Raw genomic sequence first — 15,626 nt, forward strand, 5'->3', positions numbered from 1 at the left:
AAGACCAGACTGATTGCTGTTTGCAAGTTTCTGTCCTAAGTATGGCCTTCCTGCTGATTCCTCTTGCTTTGTCCCAGGAGAGGAAAAGGTACTAGGACCCATCTACACTGTGGTCAACCTTTGCAGGGTCTGCCCTGGATCTCCCCCTTTATCCACTGGTTAAGCTGGCGGTTACTCTGAATGTTTCCATTGACTTAGATGGTAGAGAGATTAGAGAGATAAATCTGATGCATAATGGGAGGAGCAGGTGGCAGGTGCAATGCCCTGGGGCATCCATTGCCAGGAAAGGTGAGATTCCCAAGTGAGCTTTCCGAATGCACAAAGAAGCCTTGAAACCCTTAAACCTTCCTGTTTGCCTGAAAGGGTGACTTGGGCTTTGGCTAGTCTTCCTTTCTGCTGAAGGGAGGGAGCTGTAGAGACCAGAGCCTCTGAGCACAGTGTACTAGCCTGTTGGAGCTTGTCTAGCTGGGTCTGGGCTGCGGCATAGTCCTGCCCGTTAACAGGAGCTGTGTCCAAAGATGTTGAGCTGGGTCCATGCTTGGATTTATTTATTTATTGATTGATTGATTGATTGATTGGAAGGTCTGAACACTTCATGTGAGACCTGAAAAGTTAGGTTTCTTTTGTGCTTCCATGAACCCAAACCCAAATCCCAATTCTCTGCTCTTTGCTCACTGGTCTACGGTAAGCTCGTTTATACCGAGCATCCTTTGTTTTCTGCCAAATGACTCACTCATACTGAGTCACCAGAAAATGGGTCTAGGCCCATCAGCAGCTGCCCTGGACATTCTGATCTCGGTCCCCTGGAGGTGGGTCATGGAGGCTTGGAGACAGAGAGAGGCGGAGAAATGGGGAAAAGAGACAAGCCCGTTTCCTGAGCACTTGGTAAACAAAGGACCCCAGCACATCTGAGAGCATCCCAAGGGAGCTGTGGTTTTCATTTTGGTTGAGACATTGTCTGAATTATTGACAACTGTAAACTATGAGGCAAGAATGAAGCAAGTTGTTTCCCCATCTTGAGCTGCTCTTTTTTTTTTTTTTTTTTTTTGCTTACAAACGAAGAGATTTGGGTCCTAAATTTTGGACATTGTATCATTTGTTTTCTAGGGGCGGGGAACTTTTTAACCAGCAAATTTATTGACACCCAATCTTGCAACATCTCCCTTTCTAAAGATTTCCTTTCAACTTCTGTGTAGGCTGTGTATGGTTTTTGTTTCATTTGCAAATTGCTGTCCTTTTCCTAGCTGTGGGTTTGCCCCTCCCCCAGCCTCAGTTCACAGTTTTCTCCCCCGCCCCCCCCCCCCCCCCCCCCCCCCCCCCCCACCCCCCCCCCCCCGTGGCCTGTTGGAGTGTCCCAGCAGCGACATCTCCGCAGAACTCCGGTGTAAAGCCAAAGACAGTGACAGCATGGGAAGGGAAGAAAGCTTGTGAACCTCAAAGAAGATGAGGGTTCCCGCCTCAGACACCCAGGGTGGCTGACACAAGCTTATCACTAGCCCTGGGGACCCAAAAGGGCAAAGGGGTGGGTTGGGGCCTCTTTAGAGCCTTAAGGGCAGCGCAGGCGCATGGTGCGGAGCAGGGTCTAGGCTCCACTTCTCTGTCCTCTGAAATCACGCTGTATACTCACCTCGTATCCATTACATTGCCAGGACCTACTTTTCACAGACCTACTGTGTGACTAAAGAGCTGGGAAAGTGCCCCCACCTCCACCCCATTCCGTTTCTCTAAAACCCAAAGCGATGCTCCAGGGCGTGGGCCCATGACAAAAGTTGCGCGGGGGCTCCATGAGCTCACCCGGGGGTTCCGTGAGCTCACCCGGGGGACCCAGACCGCCCCCGCCCTCTTCCTGCCCTCTCCCCGCCCCCGGGCCCCCGCGCGGGGGGCTGGTGATGTCAACCGAGGAGGAGCCGCCCGCCCCGCGACCCGCCCGGGCTGATTGGCGTGTGGTGGCGCCGGGGCCGCCTCCGCCCTCCCGCCGCTCGCACAACTTTTGCGGCTGGGAGCGCGCTCGCACCCGGCTCCTCTCGCCGCCGCCCTCGGCCCGGCGCCCGGCATGTGAGCGCGGGCGGCCGCCGCCACCATGGCCTCGCCGCGCGCCCCGCGGTGGCCGCCGCCGCTGCTGCTGCTGCTGCTACCGCTGCTGCTGCCACCGCCCGCCACCCCCAGGACGCGGGGCCCCCTTCCCTCCCCGGCCCACCGCGCGCTCCTCCCGGCCGCGGGGCCGCCTTCGCCGCCTGGCCCCGGACACACGGCCCCCGGGTCCGGCGGCGTCATGACCCGGCGGGGACGTTCTGGCCGGGTCCCCAGAGACGCGAGCGCGGGTGAGTGAGAGCCACCAGCGTGGGGCAGGGGGCGTGGGCGCTCCGGGCCGCGGCTCCGTGGACCCCCGCGGGGGGGGGGGAACTGTGAGAGTGGCCCGGGAGGGAGAGACGCTGTCCCTGGCCACTGGTAAGGTGTGCCCATGCGTTTCGGTCCCTGAGCTTTGGAAGAAAACTTCTTTCATTGGGGTAGCTCACACCCATGTCCCTTTTACAAAAAGAAGACCCCCAAAGCGCCTCTCCCACCTCGTGGGATGGTAACTTCTGGCTACTATCCCTCCAGTGCAGCCTTTTCTCCCCAGACAGATGTAGAACTGGTCTGTGTCTCCAGGTCCAGAGCCTGACTTTCCAGTGTGAGTAAATAACGGATTTCGGAGTTTGAAAGGCTTCTAGCACTTAGGATATCATAAAGGACAAAGGGTGCACTTTCAGAGAAAACGAGCTAGCTAGCCAACCTTAAGAGCAGGGGTCCTGGGGGTGCGGAGTGGGGAGCTGCGAGGTTGAACCCCTTCTTCAAGACACTAGAGACTGTCTGGGAGCCCCTTCCTCCCCAGCCAGCTGCTCTGCAGGCAGGCGCTGCCTGTCCCGGTCACAGAATGGGAACCCAGCTCCTGTCCCTGCTGTCTTTGTTTCTAGTTCCTTTTTCTGGTGGAAGAAAATGCCACGGCCTGGGTGGAATCCTAAAGTACTGCCCTTAGGACCTTGGCAGTGTCCTGTCCGTGGATCTCAGTTTCCCCATCTGTGAAATGGAAGGGCCTGGTTCCTCCTAGCCTTCTGGGTAAACTGAAAGTAAAAATGATAGAAAGTGCTGTGAACAAGAGTCTGGGTGCTGTTAGCCTCAGATCTTCCTGTGAGAGGTGCAGGGCACGCACTGGGCTCTGCTGTTGCTACAGGCCTGGCTGGGATTGGCAAGATTTTGTCTAGTTTTCACTTTTTTTTTGTCTACCTCTCGTGTTTCACAAACTTTCTTCCAACTTGCTCATCCTTGGAACATAGAGATATTTCGTAGAATTGAATAAGAAAAGATTTCCTAACCTCATAAAACCTCAAGTGCAAGTTCAACGGTACTCTTGCCCCCGCAGACTGCCTAGGACTTGTGAACTTCTGAGTCACCGGCCCAAGACAGGGAAACTGAGGCACCGTGAGCCATGGAGGGGAAAGCAGCTCTGGAGGTCCCTACAGACACATGCTGTGCAGACCCTTGTTTAGCTGAGTCCCAGAGGAAAGAATTAAGAGCTTGGAAGACATTTACTGACTTTCCCACTGCGGAAAAGTAACAGGGATACCGTAGGGCGTTTTGTGGGATGATCTAGATACAGTGGTGTGTAAGGAACTGATAACTCGCAGGGCTACTCAGGAACCCAAGGCAGGTGTCAATAGTTGGTGCTCAGGCTGAGGGCTCCATCTTGTGAGGGGATTTGGGGGAGGGGTGCTGTTTTGTGAGGTCCAGCTTGAGGAGGCTGACACAGGACTCCCCTTTCTAAGGCAGGGACTCTCCCTAGCTCACAGGGAGGTGAGTGTAGCGAAGGGACTCTATTGTTGACTGAATTGGGGAAAAAAATAAGGAGAGATGGCTCAGTGGTTAAGAGCACTTGACGGCCCTTCCAGAGGTCCTGAGTTCAATTCCCAGCAACCACATGGCGGCTCCCAACCATCTGTAACGGGATCAGATTCTTTCTTCTGGTGTATACATAAAATACATGAATAAATAAATCTAAGAAAAGAGAGAGAGAACAAGCCATGCTGTCACGCATTCCTCGTGCCCATGGTCTTTTCTTTGTAGCTTCTCTGTTTCATTTGTTTTGGGGGGTGAGCAGGATGGAGGCTTCAGGGAAAGGAGGAACCTAAGGAGGAACTGGAATAATCCGGATTTTCTCCGAGGAGGTCTCCTGATCTCCTGGTGCCCCAGCAGGACCATTGTCCACTCTTTTGCCCTAAGCCCAGCCTGGGTCAGGGACATTTGAAGAGTAAGATTAGAAGAACTGAAATCCATGACCTGTTGAAAACGGCTAAAAGTTACCAGTGTGGCTGAGGATTCCGGCATGGCCTTTCTGCTAATGCCTCAAACGATGTCACTTAGGAGAAAAAGGAAACGACAAGCAAATACAACACAGTAGCCATTAGTGATTCAGGGAGCCAGAGTTTTACGATAATCTCTTAAGATTTTCCTGGCCACGTTGATTGGCCATCACACACCACTCGGTAAGAAGAGTAAGCGAGGCCTTTGCGGACATCCAGCCTCCCTGGCACCGGGACAGATGGTCGCCCATGCTCGGTGTCCACATGGTTTGTGGGGAGGTGGGTGTTCCTACAATGAGGCTTGAATCGCACAGATTCTGATATAGATATATAGTCTGATAGTTGGGGAAACTGCCCTGAGATGCTTCTGTGGGTGCTGGTGGTCAGTGCCTGGCCGTCTTGGTCTAGGCTTCCAGATATTTCCCCACAAGCAGCAGGGACTAGAGATTTTTTTTTCCTTCCTAGAGAGTCATTCTAGCTCTCCTCTTTCCACAGAGTTCAAGGTTCTCACTGCCGGGAGGCTGTGTTTGCATTCCATTTGCGGGCTGTTTGCCTTTGTGACTCTGTCCTCCAAGGACAGCAGCCCCCTGTTTGGATAGCCATTGTTTGGCCTTGGTGCCCACCTGTCACCCTGTTCCGACGTGTTTGTTGCTGTCAGTGAAAGGAGGCTGAGAGCTAGACGTTTCCCCTCTGTCTCCTTTCCTACGACCTAGGGCCCCCGAGCCACAGCTCGGAGCTGAGTCCTAACTCTAACATCTCAGTCCATAGGCCATGCTCTTGTGAGATCCGCGGATGGTGGAAGGGGCGGGAAGGTGGGAAAGGAGGCCAGACTCATCACGAGAATCCCCACAGAAGGAAAGACCTTTCCCACCCAAAGGGGAGAAGATACTCAGTAGTTAAGTAACCAGTCCAAGGAATACTAATCTTAGAAAAATGTGGCTCCCTGAAGGAAGGGCTATGAGCCCAGCCCCTCCTGAGCTGTGAAATGGCTATTCCCAAATCGCTCTAAACCTTGTGGCCTAGCTTCATCAGTTAGCTCGACTGCCACAGGCACCACGGTCAGGTGCCATGGAGGCTGGCTGGGGAAGAGTCGGCCCTCTCAGGGACGGAAGAGTATCTTTCCTCCAGCAATGTGACCCTACTGGTTGAGGCTGAGAGGTGGTTCCGGGCATCAAGAAGCCTTCTTCTTTGACTGGGGTTGTCACACGTACAGAGAGGGAGTCGGTGTGTGCGGGGTGCAAAAGCCACATCCTTTTAGCCTTTTAACCTCTCTCCTGGTGCATGCAGATGCTGACCGTGTGTTTTCGGCACACCAGCTGACCTGTGTGGACAAGGGGAGACTTCACTGTGCCCCTGCCAGCTGGGCAGTTACTGCTTGCTAAGCCCGAGAGCAAGGACGGGACCCTCTGCCCTCCCGGTGATCTCTCTGTTTTCCACTGGCGCTGGCCAGCTGTCTGAGGGTGTCCTTATTCAGTCGGAGAGAAGGAACAGCAGACAGACGGCAGCTGCTGTGTTCTTAGCTGCTCGCTGGCTTCCTCAGCACCTTCCCTCTGCCCCAGCATCTTCTCTGTATGAGCAGGACCTTTGAGCTGTAATCAGTACCTTTCCTTGAAGACTCCTAAGGAGCCAGCAGGCAAGGAGACTGACTCACCCCTACCCTTGGAGCACCTCTGTGGGGTCAGCGCATTTATGTTTCTTACCCCATTTCACCCTCCAAACAGTCCTGCGGGGGTCCCAGGGGTATTGCTTCCCATTGATTCTCCCTTTATGGGAAATGAAGCCTAGAAAGGTTAGGTCACAAGGGAAGGGAAGGAGGCTGTGTTTAAGCTGATTTCAACCAAATGTAGTAGTAGCCCATCCCACCATGTTACAAGGTCTGTTTCTCACCTGTTGGAAAGGACAGTCTTGTTATAGATCTTTAGGGCCTTTCCAGTTCACCATTCTTGCTCTTCCCTTTGCCTAAGATTAGGGACCATGAGGTGGAAATTAAGGTGCTGACAGGGGAGATTTCTTTGTTTTTATTATTTGTGCGTGCGTGCGTGCGTGTGTGTGTGTGTGTGTTTGCACATGACTGCAGGTGCCTGTGGAGACCAACGGCATCAGATCCTCTGGAACTGGAGTTATTGGTGGTTGTGAACTGCCCAATGTAGGTTCTTGGAACAGAACTCAGGTCCTCTAAAGACCATTATGCACTCTGAACCATCTCTCCAGCCCCAAGCCAGTAGATTTTAAGACTAGTTTTAGAGCCAGGGGGTGGTGGCGCAGCACTAGGGAGACAGAGGCAGGTGGATCTCTGAGTTCGAGGCCCGCCTGGTCTACAGAGGGAGTTCCAGGACCGCTCTCAGAAACCCTGTCTTGAGAATGAAAGCTATTTTTTTAGGAGGGGAGGGGAATTGCACATAAAAGAACTTAAGTCTATACATGTATAGAGTGATATTTTATAATGCTGTTATGATGTATCACACACACACACACACACACACACACACACGCCAATCCATAGGTTATGGGCCCCTGAAGCACCTGCATTCATTATCGACCAAACTGAAATGAACTGTAGGCGCTCGGCTGGGGACATGGGACAGCGACTAATACTGTGTGGCAGTTGTCAGTTGCTATCAGTACCTGTTCTGTGAAATGGAACAGCATCCAGAAGCTGTCAAATCACTTTCATCTGAATGTCTCTGCCCCCTCTGGCCACTCACTTTTCATTTTCCCAGAGACATAAACAAAGAGATCCCCGCCCTGTCTTCTCTCCCCTTCTTTTGTCAGAGTATGACAGATGTCTCCCGCTCCTAAAAATAACCTTAACATCTACCTTCTCAGGGCTGGAGAATGGCTCCGTGGTTCAGAGTGCATACCGCACCTTCTCAGGGCTGGAGAATGGCTCCGTGGTTCAGAGTGCATACCGCTCTTTCAGAGGACCTGAGTTCAGTTCCCAGAACCTCAGTGGACAACCTCACAACCATCTGTAACTGCAGCTCCAGAGCATCTGATGCCTCTGGCCTCCACAATCACCAGTACCCATGTGCAAACACACACACATACACACACACACACACGCACACACTCATATACACTCATACACACACACACACACACACACACCCCAGAACGCTAAAAATAACTAATTTTTAAATTATTAAAAAAAAAAAATCTCTTCTCTGCAAGTTGTCAGCATCCCGATTGCCGGCTCATTCTAATCATGGTCCCTAATCTTGTAAAAAGGCACAAGCAAGCAATCCATGTCTTATTCGATTGGTTTATAAATCAGAAAATATTTACTGAAGCCTTACCATGTGTGGAGAGCTGAGTCAGGTGGCCTGGAGGTCGTAGGCACATTTACACCCCGCACCCCTAGGGATTCTCTTGCTGGAGCACAGCTGTTAAAGATGTAAAATATAGGGCTGACTCATAACCTAAGAAGGATCCGAGATGGTGCTGACCAAAGGAATGTTCTGGATAGAGGAGGCCGTGGTGTGGAGGTGGGAACCGTAGGGACTGGAGGGCTAGGGAGGCCTCGTGAGGGGTGGGGGGAGTGGATCGAGCTTCGGAAGGTTGACTGGGATGCGGATAGACAGAGAGGTGGAGGGGCCTTTCACATCAGTAGAATCCCACATGTCCAAAGACTCAGGACTGGTTTCTCCTTTTGTTTACACTTTTGGCCTTATTTTCAGTTAGCATACAAAATGGTGGGTTTCACTGTGACATTTTCATACATGTAAGTTACTAACGTTGCTCGTGTTCCCCTCTTGTTCCCCTCCCACTGGTCCCCTGTCTACCCTCAGCTAGGCCTCATTCTGTTTTCATGCCCTCCCTTTGTGTGTGTGTGTGTGTGTGTGTGTGTGTGTGTGTGTGTGTGTGTGTGTGTGTGTGTGTGTGTGTCTGTGTCTGTGTATGTATGTACGTAGGTATGTACACATATGAGAGAAAACATGCAATGGTTGTCTTCACTTTTCTTGAGTCCGGCTTTTTTCACACTACATGATCTCCTGTTCTGTGTATTTCCCTGGCATAATTTCATTCTTCGCGGCTGAATAAAAGTTAATTTATACACCACATTTTCTTTACCTCTTCATATATTGACAGCTGTCTAGGCTGGTTCCCTTAGCTCAAGACTTTTTGAATAGATGTGATTAACAGCCGAGAAGGCCAGAGAAGAAGACCTGGGGACGTTAATTAGGATTGAGAATAATCAGTCGTTGAACACAGCCTGGAAAGGGGACGAGGGCCCGTTACAGAGGGTCTAAGAATCCTGTTAAGTTATTTGTCTTGTCCTGGCCGCATAAAGCCCTCCGTGGCCTCGGAGGAGAGAGAGCAATGTCTTTTGTGTGTTCATGCTCATTTGTGCCTGGGGCAGGGGTCTTGCGGATGAACCCTGGCAGGTCTGCCTCACTCCAGCCCAGAAGGTATTCTCGAACTTGTGGAAGGCTATCAGGTGTTAAATCCATGAGTTTGGAGGAAAAGACAAAAAAACAGGGCATGGGCTGGAGTAGGGGCTGTGGGAATTGGGGGGTGAGAGCTACAAAGGCCTTTTAGGGGACTACAGGAGGGCAGGAGGCTGCCAGACAAGAAGATGTGGGGAGGGGAGGGAAGGGGAGGAGATAGGAGGCTATGGAGAAGGAAGGGGAGGGGAGGAGATGTTATGGAGAAGGGTAGAGGGTAGAGGAGAGGCTATGGACAGGAGTTGTCTTCATTATAAAGACGCCCCGCAGGTCTCAGTGGAAGAATTCTGTAGTCCTTTGATGGCTGGGGCGGGGGGGGGGGGGGGGGGGGGGGGGGGCCCTGACCAGAGTCAGGTTCAGCCCAGGAGGGGCAGTTGTTGAAGCCACATGGGAAGAGGAAACTAGCCCTGCCTGGGTGGAGAGCATCCAGTCTAGATGACAAGGAGGAAGAAGCAGTGGTCTAGGCGCCAGCGTGGAGGCGCCGTGGGAGGCGGGGTGGTTGGAAGGCCAGCTGTGGATCAGAAGAACGCTCGAATGTAGTGCTCAGTTTAACCATGGAACCCGACAGCCTGTCAGTCTTACTTGTGAGAGTAAGTTAGTATGTTTCTGCCGACATGTCCTTTCCTCCCGGCACATCCAGGTTAATGAGACTAGGGAGCCTGGGGAGACTGAGGCTGAGGAATGCCACTCCAGTTGATTTGAGCTGTTTAGTAGGGACTGGCTAGAGTACAAGGTGAAGAAGCCTGTGTGCAGAATGGTGAGCATGGATGGCATCACATGTGGCATTCCTGTGGCAAAAATGGTCAGTGAAATGGAGGAAAAAAAAATCAGAGATCCAACGTTCCTGTTTCTCCCCCTCCAAACCTGCCATCCATTCTCAGTTCTTCCCATGTTGGGGGCCGAGTGCAGCATCTACCTACTTAACCCAGAAGCCCGGATGACCCTCCTCTGTCTCTGCCCTTCACCTTTTACATCCCTCCGGAGGAGAACAATTCAGGTCGATTTGCTTCCAAAATACACCAGGAGTCTGCCCTCTGCATCTCCCTGGCTCTTTTCTGTTCGCCTCATCCATTCTTTCCCACTAATCGATGTTCAGGAAAGCCACCGTAATCTTAAGATGTGATTCGGGTCACCCGATTCTTACCTTAAAACCTCTAAGAGCTCCGCAGGGCCCGACACTACCACCATTGTAGACTCACTCTCACCCCACTTGTTACCCAAAGCAGACAGGGTTTTGTTTTGCTTGGTTGTTTTTGAGGCAGGGTTCCACCATGTAGCCCCGAATGGCCTTGAACTTGAGATCCCGATCCCAAGTACTGGGATCACAGATGAGTACCACCACAACCAATAGAGTGTGTGCGTGTGTGTGTGTGTGTGTGTGTGTGTGTGTGTGTGTGTGTGTGTGAATGCTAAATTTACTCCTGTCTTGGAGGCTTGACACAAGGTACCCCAATAGAAAGAGCTTTCCAAGCAGAGGGGACAGCCATGGCAAATGCCATAATGCAGGACCGAGTTCACCTGCCTCCGGATCGGGAGGAAGGCAGACTGGCTGGCTGTGGGGACTGGACCCTGAAGGGCCAGGAAAACTGGAAGAAGGTCACAGTTCCTTCTGAGTGCCCTAGTGGGCTTTAGGGCTATGGCTACCAGATCCCTTGAGGGGCTGAAAGGCCATCTGCTAAGTCTACAGAGGCTCCTCAAAACAGACACACTCTTTCTGCTTTACATTTTAGCTCCGGGGTACTTGAGCTCCACAGCATTGTGTCACCCCTTTATCGTGTAGAGTTTCTGAAAAAAGCACATGGGTGAGACAGCATGGAAGCTGGGCAAGACCCTGTATGTCTCCCTCCTGGGGCTGTTGGGGTGAGGGGGCAAGGCATGAGAGACGCTCTGATCTTGCTCAGAAATCCCCTCTCTGTGTGAGGAAGGAGCTAGGCTTCGGGAGGTGGAGGGGTGGCTGTGGTGAGCTTACATGTTTCTCCTCGATGCTCCTGGTGAGTTGGGAGCTGAAGGCCAAGGAGGAAGATGGATGGAGACTCGGCTCTGCAGGGCATCCAGCCACCTCCATCCTTGGAGGCATCCAGGTTTCAGGAAAGAGTAGAAAGCACATGGGAGAGAGATGCTGGGTTGTCCCCTGAAGGGGTGACCTTTGAGCAAGGGGTGACTAGTAATTGTCCGTTAAGCAGTGTTGAAAGCCACTGTTTTCTCTGCCCAGGAAGTGATAGAGTAGCTTCCGCTGGGGAATGAGTTTCATTCCTGGAGCCTCTGGGGCTACCATGACATTTCCTGTTGCCATGGGGTAAGACTTTTTGTGGGATTCTGTCTTGACAGTGTGTGGCTAGAGCCCTGTCTTTACTGGCACAGACCCCAGTTGGGGTTCAAGCCCCGTCACTGCCGCTTGCCCGCTATGGGATTTTGGTAGGTTGTTAGCCTCTTGGTGTCCTTGCTTTCTTATCTGTTAAATTAAAGAAAGAGCCCTCCCCAGGGAGTATAGGGGCCATCTACCCTGTTAAGCCCACAGCTGTGGCTGGGCTCAGTCAGGAAAGAAAGCACTATACTGCCAATGAATGCTTCTACTTCTGAAACTAGGGCCTGTTTACATTGGACACTGTCTGAGTTTGGGTTCTGTTGTCTGAGGTCTAAACCAATCTGGGGAAGAAAGGTTCTATTTCATTTTGCAGCTTATGGTCCGTCACTGAGGGGAGTCAGGGCAGGAACAGGAGGCAGGAACTGAAACAGAGGCTGTCGGGGATGCTGCTTACTGGCTTGCTCCCCTGGGCTTGCTCAGCCTGCTTTCATATAGAACCCAGGACCACCTGCCCATGAGTGGCACTGCCCACAGGTAAGCTGGGCCCTCCCACCTCAAACAGTAATCAAGAAAACGCCTCCACCAGATTGGCCTAGCCAGTCTGGCGGAGGCTGTTCTTTTGAAATTTCCTTTTCCAAGGTATGATTAGGTTTATGTCAGGCTGATTCAACAACAACAACAACAACAACAACAACAACAACAACAACCAGCTTAGTCACTGTGTTGATAACACCCTGCCACGCACACACTTGTCTTCTGGGTGTTTTGTTGGACAGGGTACCAGTCCTAAAAGCAAGGGGCTCAAGTCTGCATTCTAGGGAGACCTCTGTTACCTGGCCTTCCTCCATGCCAGGGCCCGGCTGTCCTTTACCCTTCGCTTTAAGCCAAGTGAAACGAGCTGGATTGAAAGTCAGAAGAGCTCAGTGTGGCCACCCTTGCCTGGGACCGTCTGAGACCCGATGACCCCACACAGAGCGCTTGCGGTGGGGGGGACACAAGTGATGAGAGGTGTGACTATAGAGTAATAGGGCGGGCTTGCACCTCTGCACACTGAGCATTCTCCTCGGGTCAGAACCTCTGGGGATCCTTTTTTTTAAAAAAAGGTTTATTTTTAATTATGTGTATACGTGTATGTCTCTGGAGATATGCATGTAGTAAACATGAGCCGGCTTTAGGAAACAGTTTGAGCAAGAACCTCCACTGGAGGAAGTATTGTCCCAGTGAGACTCCTTCGAAGAGGCTCATGCTTTCGTAGGTGAGGTTTGTGGTTTGTTAGGAATTATTTATAGTATAGTCTTGTCTCGAGGTCATGGAGGGCTGCTGTCTGGTAGAGTTATGGCAGAGAGATGCCAATGGTGGCTCAGGAGCTCTGACGTGGGTCCGAGGACTTTTGGTATTAGCCCCTTCTACTTGAAGCTATGTGTCTGGGGGTTGTGTTAAAAATGGAGCTATTAATTTCTCTCTTAACAATTGTGACTGTGGCCGGGCGGTGGTGGCGCACGCCTTTAATCCCAGCACTCAGGAGGCAGAGCCAGGCGGATCTCTGTGAGATGGAGTCCAGCCTGGTCTACAGAGCGAGATCCAGGACAGGCACCAAAACTACACAGAGAAGCCCTGTCTCGAAAAACAAAAAACAAAACAAAAAAACCCAAAACCAAACCAAACCAAACAAAAACAATTGTGACTGTGAAGGCACCAGTAATATGGTGAGTGAGTTTAGTCATAATACAGTGAACTGAGACCCTGGGCACGCCCTTTGCTCTGGATCTGCCGCCACATCTGTAACCCAGAGATAACAGATCCAGTCCTGTTGATTTCGTGGTTGTAGACATGAAATAAAGCCACATAGATGTGCTTTGTAAACGTGTACATGCTGTGTTGACTGCTGATGATGTACATTGGACTGTTAGTCTAGTCTGAGGTGGGACTTCGTGAAGGTAGGATGGGGAGAGAGTTAGAAAGGAAGAGGAGAAAGGGATGACATTTGTAGTCAACGTCAGTGGCTTTCTCAACCCTGTCTCTTTGTTCTTTTGTCTCTGGTTGGGTGCTGCGGCAAGTCCTCTTCGGCCTCCAAGAGAGACGCTCTTCACAGCTCCCTTGGCCCTTGGCCTCCAATTTAGCCCAGGGATTGTTTGGATAGCACCTCCTGTGAGCTAGCCTCTCAAAAGAGACATAGGAGTGTGACCAGATAGTAAGACTGGGGTCAAGTAGACAAAAATCATCTCACAAAGCAAACCTGGAGTCCTAAGGGAGAGTCTCCTTCCCGGGCACAGCTGGTGTTGTCTCTTGAGGGGCCCGAGGGCGTGGAGACCCCCGGATAGTTTCTGAACTGGTTCTAAGAAACAACCAGGTTTGGCTAGAAGGCTTGAGGAGAGGGGATAGGACCTGGTAGGCGGGGAGTACTCTGCAGGTCTACAGTCCCAAGGACTCTGTAGGACAGAGGTATGGCGGGAAGCCAGCTCGGCTTCACCTGCCCCCTCTGTGTGGATGCTTCCTGAAGGGACTTTGCTCCTCTCAGAAGCTCAGTCCTGTTCCCTCGGCTGGCTGCCAGATGGGCATGTGCTTAAACCCACAGGTGGCAGTTACAGATGCAATGTGACACCCCTTCTCCTCTGCTCCCCATCTCCCTCCTGATGGCCCTTCATCTCCCATTCACACTACACCTCCATCATTTCTGCTCTTGACTTCTCCCATCTGCCATCAGTTACCACCAACTCTTCCTCCCTCCTTGTTGGCATCCTCCCTTCCTCCCAAGTCCCAGCAGAACCCCGAGGCTCCTCCCAGATGTGGGCTACGTCCTCCTTTGTGCTGTAAAGCGTGTCTGGATCTGTCTCCTCGGTAAGCCACCCTTGGAGCCCGCCTGGGGGAAGGCTGTTGGTTTTAGTTGAAGGGAATGAACACCTTTTAAAGAAACTTCTTAGTAAACTGTGCGTGGTGCCGCATGCATTTAATCCCAGTTCGAGGCCAGCTTGGTGGTCTACATAGTGAGTTCCATGAACAGCCAGGGCTACAGAGAAAGACCTTGTCTCAAAAAATAATAAAATAAAATAAAGCTTAGCAACCTTATTTCTCTCTTTAACTGCTCTCCTTCACACCTGCCTGAGCCCCACAGTGACACCCCACCCAGGGAGAGCCAATGACCCTGCTCCCCTCCTCCTGCCTGAGCCCTGTGCCCCCCAGAGTCCGACACATTCATTTTCCAACAGGCGTAAACAAATTGTATTTCTACGATTCCCATGAGGCCAGGGCCACTTCACAGAAGTCTAGGGATACATTAGCTGCAGAACTTATAAAAAGTCACCCACAGGGCTGTGCAAATGTTTGAAGCTGGGGTCTCAGGTCCTGCTCACACCCAGAGGGCACAGGCAGTTTCTTCCTCCCCCTTCTCAGCCCTGCTCTCCGGGCTTCCTCCTCGGAACCAGGATGTTTTTCCTTGCCTCTTTATTGTTTCACTAACCTGGCAGGTCTCCTTTGGTGGAGTTCTGCCCCAGCTTCCTCTCTGGCTGTGAGCGAACACTCTGAGCACACAGGAGCTGGAGGTCTGCTCTTGCCCTGTGCCCTCCTCAGCTCTTGGCCAGGCCTGGCACAGGCTGCCAGGGTCCGTTTCCTTCCAGAGGTCCCCCCTGGGCTGAGGAGCCTCCTCTGCAGCCTTTTTAAAATTTGTTTTTCAAAGGATGAGAGGGGTGAAGAAAAGCCAGGCTGCAAGGTTAGGTACCCCCTACCCCCCACAAAAAAAATAAAATAAAAAAAAAACAAGGTGGGCTAGGCATTGCAGAAAGCTTTTGTGTATACTTACTTAACTGAGTGGGAATCTTCTGACCCTTGACCCTGAGACTTTCCTACAAGGTCAAAAAAAAAAAAAAAAAAAAAAAAAAAAAAAAAAAGCCTTGTGAGTTAGTTTTAAAGCAAAGAGCCTGAGGATAGCATCACGGTCTTTTAGCCTTTTCTCCTGCCTGGGTAGGCTAGCTACATCTCTCTAGAGTGGTCCTCAAGGACCCCTCCTGGCCAGCTCTGTTTCTGGGAGGCTGACCCTAGCCTTAGGGCTTCAGGCTAGCCCTCATTCTAGCCTAGCTGAGCTCAGACCTGCAGACCTGCCTCTTCCTGAGAGGAAAGGACGCTGTGGTGAACAGCTGACAGAGGCCGTCTCTCGTGGGCAGAGGGTGGTGGTGTGCCCTGTCAACTTGACACTTCAGTCGTTAGAGCCTGCCCCAAGGGATTCTTTTTTTTTTTTTTTTAAATGTCATCCTCAGACTTTACGTCCAAAGGCTTTGCAGTGTGTATGGTTTTTCTAAGGACTACTCCTTTTAGGATAAGAACAAGGAAGGAAGCAAAAGCCCCCAAGAGCCCTGGACTGTCCACATTGACGGCTGAGTCTTTTGTTCACACAAACTCATTTGGCTCCGAACCGTTCTCCACCCAAAATCATTACATCCGCAGCAACAGTTCAAAACACAGCCTGCTGGAGTAGCCGAGCAGGGTGGGCGGCCGCCTTTCTGGGGAGATTACAACCACCTTCCTCCCACACCCCCAGGTTCCTGC

General features: G+C 51.8%; 1 protein-coding gene across 2 annotated transcripts in view; it reads left to right on the forward strand.

Annotated features, from left to right (window-relative positions):
- Positions 1-2,065: 2,065 nt before the first annotated feature.
- Heg1 (heart development protein with EGF like domains 1) overlaps positions 2,066-15,626 on the forward strand; it is an 80,773-nt gene continuing 67,212 nt past the window's right edge. For both annotated transcript variants that reach the window (XM_052740388.1, XM_052740389.1), the window contains exon 1: positions 2,066-2,321. In XM_052740388.1, the coding sequence (XP_052596348.1) occupies positions 2,081-2,321 (241 nt within the window). In that variant the 5' untranslated portion in view covers positions 2,066-2,080. The remainder of the gene's footprint in view (positions 2,322-15,626) is intronic.

This window comes from Peromyscus californicus, unplaced genomic scaffold, assembly GCF_007827085.1.
Source record: "Peromyscus californicus insignis strain IS unplaced genomic scaffold, ASM782708v3 Scaffold_16__1_contigs__length_79575227, whole genome shotgun sequence".
Classification (NCBI taxonomy): domain Eukaryota; kingdom Metazoa; phylum Chordata; class Mammalia; order Rodentia; family Cricetidae; genus Peromyscus; species Peromyscus californicus.